This window comes from Lonchura striata, chromosome Z (assembly GCF_050655825.1).
Source record: "Lonchura striata isolate lonStrDom1 chromosome Z, ASM5065582v1, whole genome shotgun sequence".
NCBI classification, from domain to species: domain Eukaryota; kingdom Metazoa; phylum Chordata; class Aves; order Passeriformes; family Estrildidae; genus Lonchura; species Lonchura striata.
Genome location: NC_140740.1, coordinates 18,804,048 through 18,820,087, shown reverse-complemented (window position 1 = coordinate 18,820,087; position 16,040 = coordinate 18,804,048). Strand labels below are relative to the sequence as shown.

The window sequence follows — 16,040 nt, the reverse complement described above, 5'->3', positions numbered from 1 at the left end:
GGTCACTGAAGATTTCAGCCATTCTCAGAAGACACAACAACAGAATACATGAGGGGAAAGATTGCCCACCAATCTATTAAAACCTTTGAAGTATGGTGATGACTTCTTGTCCTGGCTTGTAAGATAAGCATGTATTCTATTTGCCATCTGTTGGAGGCAGGGCAGGTATCTTCTGTTAAGTTGGGCAGTTTTCTTATCTCTTCCAAGAACAATGTCTCCCTCTGGGGAGATATCTTCTGTTAATGGGCCATTGAATGACTCCCTGCATGACTGATAAAGTTACATCATCCCACTGCGAGATGCTCCATCCAGAGGGAGGAGCCAAGCATCCCTACATGCATAAAATCAGCATTTTTTGGGCCATCAGAACAGCCTCTTCGCTATATTCCCAGAGGAGCGGCTTCTTCCCCGCTGGATCCCCAGAGGAAGACCAAGCCCATCTACTCCATCACCAGACCTTCAGAGAAAACTATACCATTCTACAGGATCAATGCTTCAGCAGCATTTCATCTGCCACTCCAGGACGAGCAGCCACTATTTAACTGGATATTACCAACACCCTGACTCCTCAGGGTGTCAGGTTTCTGACTCTATCAGTAGTTTTGTTTGTACTAACCACATTTTTTTAAAATTTATCTTTTTTCCTAGTAAAGAACTGTTATTCCCATTCCCATATCTTTGCCTGAGAGCCTTTTAATTTTGAAATTGTGGTAATTTGGAGGGGGTTTACCTTTTCCATTGCATGGGAGGCTCTTGCCTTCCTTCACTGTCTTTTCAAACCAAGACAACTTCTATTCTGCTCTTTCATATTAGTTAGTTATACCAATTATATTGTAACAGTGCACTCAAGCCAGATTCTGCCAACATATATAGTAGAAGTGAAATGTGAAATGGTTAAATGCTCCCATGCACATCATAGACACAACTGTGAGCAGTGTCCTGCACAGTCCTGTAGAGGTAGAATTGGCAAAACGCACCTTCAGGAAGCTGGTGGAGTAGCTATTACTGGGGTAAACCACAAGCTGAATATACCAAAGCCCAAACTCTGGTATGTCTAAGTTGGGTCTGACACGAGTGTTGGAAAAAATTCAGTTCCAAAAACTGTTTTAATGTGCACTGGAATAACACTAACCAAAGTAAAGTTGTAAAGTACAACCTCTCATAAATATTGCATATTCAGCACTGAAATCAAAGAAGTAACTTGCTGTTGCTGCCAGTGAACTTGAGTGAGGGAGTGTGGGAATAAATGTGGAGTCTATTTGCATTCATTTTGCATCAATATCCATATTAATTCTAACACAATATTGTATTGAATTTGGGGACAGCACTCAGCTCAGTCTCCCTGTTGAATGAAATATCACTTGTAGAGCTTCAGTAAATCATTTAGTAGATCAGTAGTAGTCAGGCATGAAATCAGAGGAAAAGTTTAGAAAAAGACATATAGCACAGAAAAACAATATCAGAATTAACTAAATATGTAATGAAAGAGCCTGTGTATGGATTCAAAATCAATTTCTACTTCCTCATTTCTACAAAGAATAAATTTTACATAGTTGATAATAGTTTTGGATGATGAGAAATCAATTCACCTGGGTGTGACTGTACCTCTGTTACAAAGATAACATTATTTATCTGCAGGTGCTATTTACAAGCTATGAATACAGCTAAAACCATAGAAATAAAAATGTCGTTCCAGTGAAGATGCAAATTTGCAGAAACCAGGACTTGCCTGTATCCTGTAGCGGAGCTCTCCTAAAGTGAGACAGTCTGACAGCAGGTGATATAAATGCTCATCCTTCTATTTCACCTGGAATTTCTAAAACTTCATAAAACACAAACTTTATGATCAACCCACAAAATAACAGAAGAAGTCCTCACTTCTCTGCTGAGCTCTGAGCTGCTTTGGAAGAAAGACATCCTCTACAAGGATGTAGAGCAATAAGGGGAGCTGACATTCCCAAGATGATGTGTGTGTATTTTCTACTGACATCATGCAATGTGATAGATTCCCTGGTGGTATCTATTTTCCAATTAACCCATATTTCTCACAGGCTGGATATACTGGTATTAACAATCACTTTGCATCTAATCTCCTTGTTTGAGGCATGCTCTTACTTGGTTGGCTCAAAGAGAACAACCTGTGGCATTTGGCTGATGGGGAAGCCCATCATATTTTGGTGTCACCTCCACTGGATGTTTGTGGTCTCTCTTTTTTGTCGCCCAGAGATAACAGAATAGGAAAATCAGTATTTTGGCTCTCCTTTAATCTGTCACCAACTTCTCCTCTGCTTAGTGTACCAGAAATCCTACTGTCAGCTGGAGTGAACACCTTGCCTCTCCACCTGTGAGGCTTCTCCATTCTATGATCTACTTTTTAAAAAAAATGCATGACATTTATAAGGCATTGGTAAAAATAAGCAGCTGGTACAGACTGAGTAAAGTAATGGAAATTAAAAATGCCATGAATGTTGCAGCCTGGAAGCAATGAATGCTGTTCCTTAAAAAAATAGGTGGAAATTCACTCCTTTTTAGATGGATGAGGGAGAGCCTTCCCCTATAAGACAGTGAAGTGGTTAGACCACTGACACTAGAAGTAACAACCAACTTCAGTTCCCATGTGGAGTCTCTTCTGTTATGTTATGTGGTCTCAAAGCACCATCTCAAAGGAAAATGAGATTGCCAGTGAACAGTACAGGGTTCCTCATGTGTTCTTTCAGATTCTTATTCTCCAAAGCTGCACCCATTCCTCTGCACAGGCAGGCAGATCTCAGATCTTTATGGGAAGCCGATGCTTCCCTAGAGGAGAGGACATGTGTGCTTCAAGAGTAGAGGAGAGAATGACACTAGATGGAGTATGACACAAATATTTAGTAAGTCTCATCCAGGGCTATTAACAGAAGAAGAAAAGAGCACTCTTAAAACATTAGCTCATACTCGGTATTTAGTTTAAAATAGTGGTCTGTTGGGAGAAGAACTAAAGAAAGAGCCAACAAAACCACTGGGAATCTTCAGTGGCAGCTGATTTGGGTGCCTAGCAGCCAAAAGGAATCCCCAAGACTTACAAGCTGTGCTGAATTTGTAACTTGTGCAAACTGTCAAAAACTGTCAAAACTCATAAACATCCAGAATACTCCTGAAACGATCCAAATCTCATGTCACAGCTCTGACACATACTGTTATCAGTGTCCAGCATTGTACTGCTGGACATTGTACTTCAGCCATTAGCTTACATGTGTTTAATGTGATGGGGTTTTATGGGAGGTTTCCTTTGTGGAAAAGGGAACAGATTTCATGGAATGGACCAAGTTGGATAAACAGATGTCTCGAACTCCGTCACAAATTAACCAAGAAACATTCAAATGCAACTACTCAGAGTAAGGATGAGTCCTGGAAGTTCAATTTCTCTAAAATCAAAAAGTGATGTCTGCTTCTGTGGCACAAGTATTCTGAGATATGTTTATGTTCCCATTTGTTTCTGTTGCATGTACAGCAGAAGTGGAAAAATCCTGTTGGGGCAGCCACAGCATGCACACCTTCAGGCAGGAATGCTCCCTTCCATGTGGAGCCCTTCCAGTTTAACACTCATTTCAGTATATAGTTTAAACTCTGACATAATAACACTGATCATCTGGAGGCAAAGATGGTAATAAAAGATGACCTGCCTTGCCCAGAAAGGCAAAGTCAGAGCTAAGGTCTGCCAGACTCAAACAGATCATCATGTAAATATTTAAGAGTCAAAATTTACCTTCAGATTTCAAATACATGTGGGGTTTATTTATATGTACTATGAATTGTATTGTGTGCGTTTTGTAACATGTATAATTTCAAACAGTATATTAAGAAAAATCTCAGATGAAGTTGTAAGAACTTTTACACACACTGCCTCATTTGCAAAAGCCTTGCTCTCAAAAGCACTGATAAGCACTTAACAGTGTTTGTTTCAAAGTACATGACATTTGTCTTCAAACTGACCACTGTACCACAGCAGTAGTAATAAAATTGTTTACTCTATTACCATGTGGATTATTTCTCTGTTAAGCTAGTGTATGTTAAGGTATGTCTTGCAATCCTATCTGAAATAAAATAATTAATATGTGGGGAAATGTCTTTCACATAAGAATTGGAATACAGATAAATAATGCTGCTTACTGAATGTTGTTTATTAAAGCATTCATTGGAACACATATTATTCATACTATTAAGATACATATGATGAATAATTATTTCATAGGGTATGGTTTGCATGTTGTAACATAAGAATATGACTGCTTAAATTAGCCTTGTCCTTAACACTATCTGTGTAACCAATCAGCATTTGAATTTTTAGCACTTGTTTATTATTATTATTATAATTATTATTATATTCACTATATAATAATCACAGTGCTTTTAAAACAAGTCTCTTAACTGTCACTGTATATCAACATGACAACATTACTTGCCAGTGTAGGTTATCAGAAAATGACAAGTCCTTTCTGCAGAAAATTGGGCCTCCCAAATACTTCTTGATAGAAGGAAGTTTAAAGTGCAAATGTACTGTGCAAAGGGTCTCTAAAAATGGCATTTTGGAGCTCGATGTTTCATGATCATGTTTTGGTTATCTCACAGGTTGGTAAACCAATTGTCTCAGCTGAGAGATAGCTGGAGCAGTCAGAAAGCTGTTACATTAGCAGTCTGAGGGTAGGGTGCTAGGAAGGCATGGATAATCTCCATGTGTTGCAAATAAATTTATCTGGCAAATAAAAAGAAAAGAAATTATGAAATTAACTATGCCTCTGCTAGTTTTCCCAATTCTTGTTTGTTGCCTAACTATAGACATCAAGCCCAATACAATATAATTGGCATTACTGATGGCTGTTCAAATAATTTGTATGCCTGGAGTATTAAAAAGTTGCTTATTAACTATGTTTACCTTATTACCCTATTATTTAGGCTAATTCAAGTGCATAGAACTGATGAGGATGTGGTGCTCTGTTATTAACAATAGTGATAAAATCCGATCTTGGGTCTGTTGTGCATATAAATTAGTACTTGAAAAAAGCCCAGGAGAAGATGTTGAGGTGTTGCCTTTGTGACAGACAACTTTGGCAAAACAGTGAATGGGCTAAGTTTCTTCCTAGGCACACCTCTGCAATCCATGGAAAGTTTCCTCACCCTGAAAGGTATAACCTCAGGAGATGGACATCGGCAGTCACAAACATTAAGAGTTTCAAAAAACAATGAACAGTACTCATAGACAAAAACATGTAATACCTTCCATGACTCTACCACTTTGGGCAGTGTTTTGATTGAATAAAGACAAGTGGCTGGCTGCCTGGGGCCTGTGAACCTGACCTGATGAGAGAAGCCACTGATGGCAACACACATGCTTGGACCTTCAAAAAGGGTATCTTTTCTTCAAAGTAGGAATAAGATTGGTAAATTTAATCAAGATGTAATATTTAAACATAAGCAAATGAATTGTATTTTTAGAAAGTTGCTGGATGACAAAAGAACACATAACATTAGTTCCCCTGGTTTACCAAAAAAAGTGAAATCAGTTAAGGAATATTGAAAAAATGAAAATCAGCTAAATATTATAAAGAAAACCGAAGTTATCTGAGAAAAAATAATGTATGGCTGGCAAACTTAGCAAGATCCACAAGCAACAAATGCAATCCACAGCAAAAATGCATCTGTTTGCAGATGGAGCTGGTGAAACTGTAAATAACAATGCAGAAGAAGGTATGAAATTGTTCAATATGTTACTGTTCCATATTTGAAAAAAAAAATTGTTTGATGAAGCACATTCTTTTTTGCTTCTCATCAGTATCTTCTCAGGGATAAACATTTTTAAATTGGCAGGCTTGCAGAGTTTGGACTCAAGGGTCATAAATACTAACTATGGATGCTTATTTAAAATAATGCTTAAAATAGCAGGGAAGGTATAGAAGATGGGAAAATCCTAACCCAAAATTTCAGAGAAAACTATTTGCATAGGTAGCCTTACATAAATCTCAAGAAAAATAAAAAATAAATGGATATCTAGGTCCATAAATTCCTACCCAAAGTACTATGGGCATGAAGAACAAATCTCTTTTTTGAGGGTGACTATTGTTTACTCAGCTGTTCCTGAGGTTGTACGCTTGCACCAAGGAAGAATGGATGACTAAAACTGGAAGTTTGGAAGAGACTTCCCAGAGAGGATGTGTCATTACACAACAGAAGAAAAGAACCAAGAAGATGAGCACCTGTAAGGGCTCTTACTATGGGTGGGGGGATGAGGCTAATGCCTACTAAAAATCCCTTTGACAACCACAATGCTGTGATATTGGAATATACAAATGTGGAATAAATGTACAAAAATGTAGTTAATTCAAGCCAATGCAACTTACTGAAAATAACCCCTAAACAAATAAACTCAGTTTAACACTTTGATGTATTGGCATGTTTAGCTTATAAGAATTTTTATGAAACTAGAGTATACTCAATTTTTTGTTAGGCAATTGATTCATTCCCCAAGAACATTCTGAAGAGGATGAAAAATTATGTCTTTTTTGCCAAGCTTTTTTAAAAAGTGCTCTATCTCCCCTTTGCTTTCAGTGACTAAATTTTGCTCTTCCTGGGCTTCCCATGAAACTTCCAGACTGTCATTACACTGGAGCCCTTACCTGTAACAGTTATCACTTGTACTGGTGGTAACTGCTGCTTTGCCAGCTGATTGATTCCAGGTACTGTGTCTAGCATGTGAGTTATTCCCTCTTGTCTTTCAAGAGAGACATTAAAATGTCTTCCTTTTACTAGGAAGATACATTCCTCATTTCTTATTCTATGTTGTAAACTATTACCACAAAAGTTGGAGGAACTTAACTACAACTTTATTACTTAACTAAAACTTCAACTGATGCAGAAATTGGTCAATGTTTCGTAAGTCCATGAGAGGACAAACAGAACAACTTTAGAATTGTTTACTTGTAAGAAAGGGTTGAAAGTCAGTATTATTTCACATTTTTAAAAACCTGAAGATTAAGTAATCAGCAAATGCAGCTATCATGGCAAAACCACTATCGAATGGAGATGTTATTGCCGGAGTGTCCTATGGCTATTCAACCACACAGGAAATATACACAAAATTCACTGCTCGTAAAACTCACGTAAATGTGAAGATGGATGGGATGGTTATTAACAAGAAAGTTGATGTCCTTCTTTTTTTTTCTTTTTTTTTTTTTTTTCATTTTAGTGTATTTGTTTGGTTTATTTTTTAAACATAGCTACCTGCAATGTTTCCTAACACTAGTTTAAAACTGAGATGAAAAGCAGCAGCTCTAGAAAGGGCAAGTTCCTCCTAAACTGACTCTTTACAGTAGGGTGATACAAGGGTCAAATGTAACTGTTGCCTAATAAAATGGGAGAAAATCAGGTAACAAAGATTTGATATTGTATAGGTAAGATGTAGACAGGTCTCAAAGAAGTTGAATGACTGGAGATGCTACAGAGAAATGTATGAAAGCATTTGAAACCTGGAAATATTAACTTGTACTGAGACTTGAAGAACTCAATCTATTACATTTCTCAAAAGAAAATGGTGTGTTGGCTCAATGCCAATATGTAATTTACAGGAACAAAAAGAAAATGTACTGAACAGTTCTTTAATCTAGTGTAGAAAAGGCACAACAAGAACTAATGTTTGGAACCTGAGATCAGACAAAGCCAAACCAGAAATGAGCCAATCCTCTTAAAAGTTTGCAGATGATAAAGGGAAGGAAGCAATGATTCCTTATCTCTTAAATTCTTCCAGCCAAGGCTGAATTACTTAGGGAAATAAAAATTTTAATCTAAGTTTCAAATTTCTGTATAATATCTGGTAAAAAGTTATAGACCTGTATCTAAAAGTGGACAATAAGTGATCTTAAAATACCCTTCCCAGTCTAAACTATACACATTTGTGAAAAAAGGAAAGATTTCTACTGAAACTGAACCTTTTGAAAAATTCTAACAAATCCAAATCTGAATCTGGATTTTAACTGAAAATTGAAGCTGAAATGTGAAAAATCTTTTGGATTGTATGTCAATACAAGTAAAGGTTTTGCTACTGAATTTTGAAGGGCATCTTTCAGGTAATACCTCTTTTCAGGTAAAACCTCCTTTCAGGTGTTGAGCTCTAGGAGAGTTTAAAGTCATGCACTGGAGTAAGACCTGCCAATGTACAGACAGATGTGGCTATATAAGGCACTAATGAGATAGCATTGAGTAGTTTCAGAAGCAACAGTCACAGCAGTCTAATAGCTCTCAAATACTTAATAGGAAATATCTGACTAATAATTTAAATTATTCATTATTACCACAAAGACAGCCTCAGCCTCAGGGACAACAACTAACTACTTCACTCTAGTCTAAAAAATTGCAATGATAAAAAGATATGTTTTAGTACAAGAATAATTTTTGATGAAACTGTTTCTCCAATATCAGTACTGCCTCAAGTACATGTAACTATTTTGTAGAACGGTAAATGAATGAATGTTATTGAATTCTCTGACACACAAGTAACATCTGGCAAATTGAATCAATGCTTTCAATTCACATTTTCATGTTCACTTTTGAGTCTCTAGCACTCTAGATCAGAATCTGCAATATTATTCAACAGGTCTGTATAGACTTTGTCCTGTCCAAAGCACTGTAGAGCTAAGCTACTCTAAGCACAACACAGGAGCTCATATCCAGCTAGGTTTACACATGAAAATGTGTAAAATGAAAAGCTGTCTAAAACACCTGAGACTGAGCAGGAATATAAATGCAGAGCTCCTTTGAAGAATCAGGAATGGGGAAAATGCTACTTACTTTCATGCTAAGAAGATGTAAGTTAAAGCAGGACTTAGCACAGCAACCGCCAGAACTGTCGCTAAGATAGTCTGATGCTTCAAAGTTACCATAATAATTTCCAGTCCCTAACAAGGTACAGCAGCAGAAATAGAAGTGCAAGACCAGTTTTAGCAGCAGATGAGAATGTTAACATGGGTGATAAAGCAAGCTTCACACTGCAGATTCCTGCACTCCTCCACCTGTTTATTAATCTTGCAAATACCTTAAATTAACATGCAGCTAGACAAAAGAACCTACCATCTTGACAAAAAAGCTTCAGCATTTTATATTTTATCCTGACATCCAAAGTTTTTATTGACAGAACTACACGCACATGAAGACATAAAATGCAAAGAGCTTTACAGTAAACACTGCTTAATGAATAATGAATGCAGAAATATAATTTTTAACAGAATGGAAAAATTGCTTAATTGCTTTAATTCGAAAAATGCACGGTTTTGTTCCTGTTTCTTGTACTGCTGGGCACCTATTCCTGGTCATGAAACACTAATATAAGAAAACAGTCCAGAACAGCCCTCATCAAATTGACTAGAGTGAACTAAATAAAAGAGAAGCATTGGTATACTGGGCTAAAAGCTGCTAAGAGTATGAGCTAGGCATTGTCTCAGCACTTAATATAGTTTATGGTTCTTTCTGCCTTGTTTTTGTGAGCAAGATACATAAACGTGTAAGAGTGGGATTGTAGTGTGGTGCAAATACAGCTGAGGAAAGAAAGCAGAAAGAAATAAGTTCATCCTTCCCTACAGCTGTCACAAGCCTCACTAATGCAATTACGCCTGCACACAGACCCTGTGGTGTGGGAGAGTCCATCTACCTCACGGGAGAGCCTCCTGTTCAAACTCCAGGATCTGCTCAGCATGGGGTGCATCTGCAGATAGGCTTTTCTGTGGAAATACACAACTGAACTCTTAAAACATCAGGCAGGAGTCACCTGTTAGGCAAAGCCAACAGAAACTACCACTGCCGTTATCCAATGGATAATTCATTGTTTCCTGGGTATCAACACAAACTTTACAACAAGAACTCTACCTCATCGGTCAGTGAAGGGCTGTGGGAAATGCAAGCACAGAGGGCTCCAAAGCCTCAGACATATAGGCTCAGAGATAGAGATGGATACATTATTTGACCTAAAACCTTGGAAAAGGCTTGAAGCTTTAGAATAGAAAAGTGAAACAGACGTAAAGTAAGAATAAAGATTTGTAGTTTGAGCAGAAATACATTTTAAGCAAGTAGAAATATGCCTCATGTAAGCAAATAAATATGTTAAGCAAGACAGTAGAAAATCTTTAAGTCTAGCAAAAAAACTTGTTATGGAATTGGTAAAAAATAGAAGATATAGCAATAAGTTTCTGTAGAGTTATATGAGTGGATAAAAAGACGCAAAATTGTGTAAAACAATTAGCAAATGGTTTATGAAGATGCTGCCAAGCTTTGTGGAAGTAGCTGATTGGATAAGAAATTTATAAAAGACATTGTACCTAAAGTTATAACAGATTCTGCTGCACAGCTTCTGATGTGATAGCTTTGGATGTAACAACCTTATGGTCTCACCCTTCCATGAGACTGATTTTGCAATAAACCATCTTTTAAGCACCTTATTAGTCAACCTGTCTACTCTGTATCCTGAACAAAGGGCTATTAATGATATTTTCTAAATTCAAAGCAAAACACAAAACAAAACACACAAAACAGTAGTGCTTGGCTTACCTACATGTAATTAAAGTTTGGTATATAATACAGAGTTCAATCTTGATTTTTGGTACCAGAAAATACTATCTGAAGACTCAAGAGTGCCATCAGCACACATCACACCTGCCTCCCAAAATTAAGTTTGTTTTTCTTCTACCAGCCTGAGGTTACTTTATTCAGTTGTATGAATTAATTCTTGCACCTTTTTTTCTTATTAAATAGACATATATTCAAGTCTTGGCTCTTCTGTGAATAGAACTTTTCCTGATTACTATCAGTGTTTCATTCCATTGTTTGTTTTTTAAGTTATAATTTCCTTATTTCACAGTGTTTTAACTACATGGTCTGCAAATGTTAACAGAATAACTAGTGATTTTGGGAGCCAACTAGGAAGGATTTAAAAAGATTTGATTAAGCAATTCATTTTACTAGTGTTACAACAACTTCACTTGATTATTTCAAATGAGTGTTGGTGCATATGCACTTGCAAAATACTGAGAAGTTAAATAATCTCTCCTAAATAACAAGCTTTCACTGGCAGAAACACATGGGCTAAGGAATACAAACAGGATACAGGAAGACAAATGCCATGTTTACCCAGCAAAATTTACCACAATACCTTTCCTGGGGTGCAGTTCAAGCCATTATCCTGAAATCAAAGTGATTTAATTCCTGAACAGCATCTGTGCTGTTTCTCCCATCACCACTTGCAGCTATTCCTGCCCAGTAGTTGCTGCAATAAGATGGCTTCCCAAGGGCTTCTGAACTCCCTGCTCCAGAACTAGAAGTAATATTGTAAGGTCTCAGAGACACAGCATGAACTACAACTATAGTCAGCAGTAATGCAGTGCAACCTGTCATTAAAGCATCTATTCTATTTTCTCTGTCAAATTCCTGAAGCTGAGTCTGAGCTCCAGCCTCCTAATCAGAAATACTCCCAACCCTACTCCTTTTTATGTGACGACCTTTAATGTACAGACTGCTTTGAAGTCTTCATCTTTCTCAACACTCCATTTACTTATGTCTTAGATGGGAGATGGATTCATCTCCTCTGAGACAGAACAGATGTATTTTGATTTGATTCCATTAGAAAGGTAGGCTAAGACTGAGACCTTAAGTCTAACAGAGGTCCTCAATTACAGCTGAAAGTAAAATGGGTAAGAGACAGGAATTTTAAAAGTTCTAAACCCCCATCAGGGGAATTTGCGCAAACTTCCAAAAAACCCCATACAACTTTGTTTTGAACACTTGCTGGGATGGATCATCCATAACTTCTTTAGGCAACTGTCCCAGCACTTCATCACTCTCAAAGCAAAGATTTATATTCCTGTCTTTGCTCACCTAACCCTGCCCTCTGTCAGTCTGAAGCCTATTCACTCCATTCCCTTGTTAAAAGCTTCTCACCAGCTCTCTTTAGGTATTGGAAGGTGCTCCAAGGTCCCCCAGAGCACTCTCTTCTCCTGGCTGAACAACTCTTTCACTCTGTTTTCATGGGAGAGGTGCTCCACCCCTCTGAGCATTGTTGTGGCTCCTCTGCACTTGCTCCAGTGGGACTACATCTATACTGTGCTGAGCTCCCAAGAGCTGGATGCAGAAATCCAGATGGGGTCTCACCAAAGCAGAGCAGAGGGGCAGAACCAACCACATTTACCTGCTGGTCATGCTTTTGATGCACCCCAGGATATGGTTGTCTTTCTGGGCTGGAAACAGACACTGTCAGCCCATGTTTAGTTTTTTGACAACCAGCAACTGTGAATCATTCTTCTCAGAGTTGCTGTCAACTGACTGCCTACACAGCCTGTACTTGTGCCTGGGACTGCCCTGACCCATGTGCAGGACCTTGCACTTGAACTTGTGGATTTTTATGGGGTCCACTTCTGTTCTGCAGGCCCACTTCTCAAAATCCCTCTGGCTGACATCCCTTCCTACCAGTATTCTAGCTGGTGTCATTGACAAACCTGCTGAGGGTGCACTCAAACTCACTGTCTATGTCACCAACAAGATGCCGTAAGATATTAAACTATGACACCACCATGCAACCAAATTCCTGAGACATGAATGAAAGACCCTGAAGGTGAGACCCACAAAGTACCTTCTGCCACAAAAACAGACATCCCCTCAACATTTAATTACTAAAGTGTACTCATTCATTTTTGTAATCAAGTAAGAAATGAATCAATTATGGAAAACATTTTAATTCCTCAATAATTCTTTAATCAAAAGCTTTAACAACTCTATCCAGAAATACAAATAATTTTTCCAATTTGATGGTAATTTATTTTGTCTCTGGTGATTTTAAGGGAAAAGCAAGCAAGAGACTGTGAGGTAATCTGCAGTAGGAACTGCTCACTAACTAGGATTGCCTGTAAAACCTAGTATACTGAATGGCTGAATATCAGACACTTTTAGGAAAAGCTGGCTCAAGAGATGTGACCATGAGGCAGTTATTTCTGAATTTATTTTCAGTGTAAACAGAGATAAAAGATGGGCTTCCAAGCATAGAAATAAGTATTTCTACTGCAAAGGGTTTATTTTAAAAGATCTGTCATTGTTCTGATTGCTGTCATTGTTCACTGAAATACTAAGGGCAATGCTGCCAGGATTTGAGTGTGGACTCACTTTTTCTGTACCTCAATTCTCAAAAGAGTGAAATAAAATCTTTCACATTAAACAATAATGCCCCTACATCTAGTAATAATTAATAAGTGTATTACCTATTACCCTAATGCAGGTTTATACCATTGCTTATATAAAGACACTGCATGAATTATTGATTCGGTTCTCTGTAAATGTCTTACAGGTGTTTACGTAAGAGATAATTACAAGAAACATAAGAAAAAACATATGAGCTAGCTGATAATTCAGGAGCAGTCACATGAAATTACACTATTTAAAACTATATTTGTATTACAAACAACTAGCATGGAAATAGTTACCTTACATTAAGTCATTGTCAAAAATCTCTGTTGAGAACACCTAAGACATTAGTGATCTTAATTTATCTCAATGTATGCACCGAATACAAATACCCAACTGTAACTGGCTGAAATCCTACCCCATTTAAATTGTTCCTTCTACCACTTAAGTGCAGCTTGGGAATTCATTAAGTGGTGCAGAAACACTAAGGCCACTGTGACCCATCTTCAACAGAAATGTAAAATCAAGACTTATTATTTACAACTCTAATGAAGAATCATTGTTTTTCAAGTAACACCTAAGATTTATTTTATAGAATACCTTTTTAGCTTATTTGTATTAGGTGAATACAAAGAAAGGGAAAAGATGCTGTCATGGATTATTTTCAGTGTTGGCCAGTGTACAGTAAATATTGACCAGTTGCTAACCAAGTCCTGACTAAAATGACCACTATAACATGCAGTCTTTCATAAAAGCAAGAGATGTCAGAGATTGGAAGTGAATATTGTTTTAAAGAATTTAATTCCTGGATAATATTTTTCTTTTAAACTGCAGTTTAATCTCCTCTAAAAGAGCAAAAAGTTGCTAAATGAATGTTGAATCTATGAACATTTTAGCAATATATCATTTTCCAAAGCATGAAGGAACAATGTCAGTTCTATTGCATGTGTCTGTACAGAGCGGAGGATCCGCACAGATTGATTCCAAACCATAGCAGAAATGTAATCAAAATCAATGGTTGTTGTGAACTTTCAAAGTAGTGCTATATTTTCCAAACCTTAAAAATATCCTGTAGTAAACTCAATTTCATCTGCAAGGTTAGACAGATCTCACTAACAACTTCACAAATGCAGATATGAAACTAACTTGTCAAATTAACTACTGCATCCCAAAGAGCAAGGTCAAATATTGTTTCTGCTTTTAAATGAATATTGTATAGGCAGTGTCTTCCTTTGAACTTGGTTTTATATTCTAGAGAAATATGCTACCTATGGCTGTTAGGAAACCTGATAATCAAGCATGCAAGCTCAGTAACTGCTTTATGTATTTTAGATTACCTACCTGCAGAGATTGGACATTTTCCTTTTACATGGATGACTAAATCTACTTTCTGGAAATATCATACATTTAACTAAAGTCTCTGTGTAATTTCACGTGCTCATTCCAATTTATCATTCAATAATGAAAAACCATAGCTGAATATATCCAAAACAACAGAAAACTCACATCAACATTCTTGGTTGGATGCTGCAAATCATTTGCTATGTAAACTAGACTTTTGTTGATCAGCATTCAGGAAAGTGGCTCATTTATTTTAACTGTAACTTTCATTAATGTACTTTTTTAAAATATTGTTGCCAGCATAGAGTTGGATATTTATTCAGGGACCTTTGATAAGTTTCCCAGTTCTTGTTATCACTATTATTTTTCTCAGACTCCCACATATAATGTCATCAATTACTTAAACAGAAAGGAAGACTAGAAAAATTCAAGCATGAAGTAGACAACTTAAATCCCATGCAAAGCAAGAAAAGAAAAAAAAAAAAAAAAAAAAAAAAGCGGGCTGCATAAAATATCAGAAGCCATATGCTTCAGCCACATCTGGCCGTAGAAAGGTTAAAATGCAGTCAGAACCAAATGCATTTTTAAATGAACAAGCTGCTACTGTGTATAAACATGGACACTGGCTTACTGCAAACAAATAGGTGTACCTGCAGAGACACGGGGACAGTCTGGCAGCATGGACTCCACCGACGTGTCCAGGGGCTCAGAGCTGGACACCCAGTTACAGCAGTTCTGTAAGAGCAGGCAGGCAATTCTTGGCATAAGTCAAAAACTCAGAGCAAAAATAAATGCAGATGTTGTGAGGACAATGATCACATCAAACTACTTAAAACGAATTTACATAGCAGTCACAATAACTGGACATTACACTACACTAACTTACGCTTACTAAGGATGAAATACTGTAATTTCATACTAAGTAAGAACATAATTCAGCAGATGTAATGTGCTGAAGTATCATGTTTTAAGTGCTTATTTGAGTGCCAGTGGACTTAAGTAGGTGCTTGGACCAATTAGTGCCTGAACTACATGCTTTAGGATTTTCTGAGTTGGTATTGATATAAACAGGTGTTGGTATAAGCACTGAGCCTGCTCATTTGCTAACATTAAGAAATCAGAATTTCCCAGGGTATTTTGATGGCAAACACTGTGGAAGGAACGTTCACGAAAACACGAAACAACATACAATAACTAAACAGAAACCATCAAGATATAATATTAATATTCAAATAATTGGAAATATAGCTGAGATGAATGCGAGTGAACATTAAAAAAAGTCAAATACTGGTCTCTGTGGAATTATATTCACAAAGCCTTTACATTTACCTTTCATTCCTGAACCTCTGAGAAGGATGAATTTACCATGAATTTTCTACATGTTTTGCTCTGAATGGTATCTAATCAGAGTAGTTTATAAACTGAACTATTAAATTATATGCTTTCAATAAAATATGATGAAACTACACCAAATCTACTGAACTAAAGATTTTATTACAAAGCAACTACATTTT

General features: G+C 37.0%; 1 protein-coding gene across 20 annotated transcripts in view; it reads right to left on the bottom strand.

The window, feature by feature from the left end:
• ARB2A (ARB2 cotranscriptional regulator A) overlaps window positions 1-16,040 on the bottom strand; it is a 262,861-nt gene that overhangs the window by 52,406 nt on the left and 194,415 nt on the right. For 19 of the 20 annotated variants that reach the window (XR_014951703.1, XM_085568073.1, XM_031507503.3 and 16 more), the window contains one exon: window positions 15,177-15,261. Coding sequence is in view for 19 of the 20 variants with exons in the window: in XM_085568073.1 (XP_085424199.1) it covers window positions 15,177-15,261 (85 nt within the window). In the remaining variant the exon portion in view is untranslated. Of the gene's footprint in view, window positions 1-15,157; window positions 15,262-16,040 lie in introns of all 20 variants that reach the window. The other variant, XM_077790119.2, reaches the window with a different exon arrangement.